This window comes from Austrofundulus limnaeus, unplaced genomic scaffold (genome assembly GCF_001266775.1).
Source record: "Austrofundulus limnaeus strain Quisiro unplaced genomic scaffold, Austrofundulus_limnaeus-1.0 Scaffold1434, whole genome shotgun sequence".
Taxonomy (NCBI): domain Eukaryota; kingdom Metazoa; phylum Chordata; class Actinopteri; order Cyprinodontiformes; family Rivulidae; genus Austrofundulus; species Austrofundulus limnaeus.
This window is the reverse complement of record NW_013953836.1, coordinates 35,836-38,248: the sequence shown is the minus strand read 5'-3', so window position 1 is coordinate 38,248 and position 2,413 is coordinate 35,836. Positions and strand designations below refer to the sequence as shown.

The 2,413-nt window shown below is 34.2% G+C and overlaps 1 protein-coding gene across 1 annotated transcript in view; it reads left to right on the top strand.

The window, feature by feature from the left end:
• LOC106535376 (V-type proton ATPase subunit S1) overlaps nt 1–2,413 on the top strand; it is an 8,419-nt gene that overhangs the window by 2,827 nt on the left and 3,179 nt on the right. Inside the window, exons 4-6 of the mRNA XM_014032378.1 lie at nt 1,768–1,961; nt 2,051–2,088; nt 2,172–2,257. Of these exons, the coding sequence (XP_013887832.1) occupies nt 1,768–1,961; nt 2,051–2,088; nt 2,172–2,257 (318 nt within the window). The remainder of the gene's footprint in view (nt 1–1,767; nt 1,962–2,050; nt 2,089–2,171; nt 2,258–2,413) is intronic.

The following is a 2,413-nucleotide window of genomic DNA, read 5'->3' as shown; positions in this document are numbered from 1 at the left end:
GTGCTGGGATGCTTCTCTTCATGCTGTGGGAAAAGCAGGAGAGCTACAGGAAGAGGGTAATGGTGGGGCATGGTTTACCTTCACAACCAAGTAGAAGAACTGCACACTTTGTTTTCATATAAACTTAGGTTTTATACAACTAATGTCTCTGTTTTACTGTTGTTTGTCTTTATAATGAGTATTTTTGTTCTTCTTCTTGATCATTTCTGATGAAGTTTTCTGTGTTGAGTGCTTTGATACATCGTTCACCAGGAGCTAACGGCTAGTGAGCTGAGCTCCTTTAGCTGTTTGTTTCAGTTCAGTTATCTTCCTGATCCAAAGCTTTTCTTCATGATGACGAGATGTAGGCTTGGACCTTCATGTACGCTTCATTCTTTGGTTTTTCTCTTTCAAAATAAAATCACTACAATAAAACAATCACTTTGTTTTAGCTGTCTGTTTTATAAGCCTAAAAAAAGTCAAATCAAACTAATTATAAACCCACACAGTGTTTCAGTTTTGGTTGAGCTATCCAAATGTTATATAATCCAAAGTTAAATAAGCTGTTTTAATATGTAGCAAAGTATCGAGACTAGAAATGACCAAAGATGCTCAATAAGTTTGAAATGGCTGAAAGTCTGGGTTAAAGCACATTTACCACCTTTATTTAACAGTGTAACATACTTTTCATTAGATGTATTTGAATGTAATTTTGCACTATTGTAGTTTTGTTAGGGATTTAAAAAAACAGTAGCGGCTAAGGTAGTGTCGGTAAACTGTTTCCTGTTAATACTTTCAAAATAAAACCATTCTTGCTTAAATAAAAATAATAGACTGCAAAAAACGGAAACCAGTTCTACAGTTAGGACTGTGTTTGAACCCGATTCTTCATAACTTGGAATATAAAAGATATTTTGTTCAAGGACAGATCATCAGCTCTCCTTCAAACGTTTCCACGGTGACAAGTGAAAACAAACGCTCCAGGAGTTCATGAGGTCCGGTTCAGACAGAAATCTAAATGATGTGCTATCAAATTAAAAGCCTGTCTTTGCTACAAAAATATAGATTTTTATATTTTGTAATTGTTGGTTAATTAGTTTAGTTAAAGAAAACAAATAAAAAATAAAGATATTAAATATTTTTTCTTGTTCTATTTTGAAAGAGAAAAACCAAAGAATGAAGCGTACAGTAAAAACCAAAGAATGAACCGTACAGTAAAAACCAAAGAATGAAGCGTACAGTAAAAACCAAAGAATGAAGCGTACAGTAAAAAACCAAAGAATGAAGCGTACAGTAAAAACCAAAGAATGAAGCGTACAGTAAAAACCAAAGAATGAAGCGTACAGTAAAAACCAAAGAATGAAGCGTACAGTNTGTGAAAATATTTATGATGTCCTCCTTTTTTATTTAGCATATTATTTTTAAAAATCCTTCATTTTATGAAAAGACCCTCTTGATTCAATAGAAAACTGTGTTTTTGAAGAAAATGTCTGCTTATTAATTAACTGTTAGTCAATCTATAAGATAAATCAACTTCAGACAACTACACATTAATCAATAACTTACATCCCTAATTTATACAGGAATTAATCTATTCATATTTATGTACTGAAGTGTTTTAATGATTTGGCAGATTAATCAAAGAATAATGAACAGATTAATGGATTATTAAAATAATTGTTATTTGCAGCCTTATTTTATAGACGTCTTTGATTATCATCTAATCAACAGTTTGTCAAAAGTAAAGTCCAGTAAGCATGATGCGTGTTTCCACTCACTGTGTTTCAGGCTGCGATGCAGTCCTCCTCCTCCTCAGTGACAGTCCCTGCCCTGGAGTGGGCCGGACCCTCTGCCATCCCCTCTCTGCTGCAGGAGCAGCTTGGTGTTTCCCCTCTGCCTGTTGATGCAGAGACACTGTCACACCTGAGCCTCCCCACATCTGCCAACAGTCTGCTGCTCATCAGTCTGCCGTACTGCAGCAGGTGAGTTTATTTTGATTTAACAGTAATCAGTCCTGTGTTCTGAGTCACAGCTTTTAACATCTTTAATATTTCCTTCTTTCTTTTTATAGTTCACCCAAATCCTGCAGGGAAGTCCTAAATCATAATGGTACTGTTTACTCAAAAAATATCTAATTCTGTGTTTTTGCTGGTAGTTATAAATGTGTTTCTGATGTATTTTCTTGTCATCAGATGAGATCATTGGAAAAGTTGTGAGTTTCCTGAAAGCCAAACATGTTCCATACACTGCGATATACACCGGACTGCAGCCATCAAGAGTAAGAACTCATCCTTTTTAAATAATTACATAAAAACATTAAACTTCAGAAACACTGGAAATTTTTAGTTAGTTTATTTCAAACATGTAGGGAAAGAAATCAAAACAAAAATGATAAAAAGTAATAATGAAATATTTGAAAAGAATGGGAAGAAGT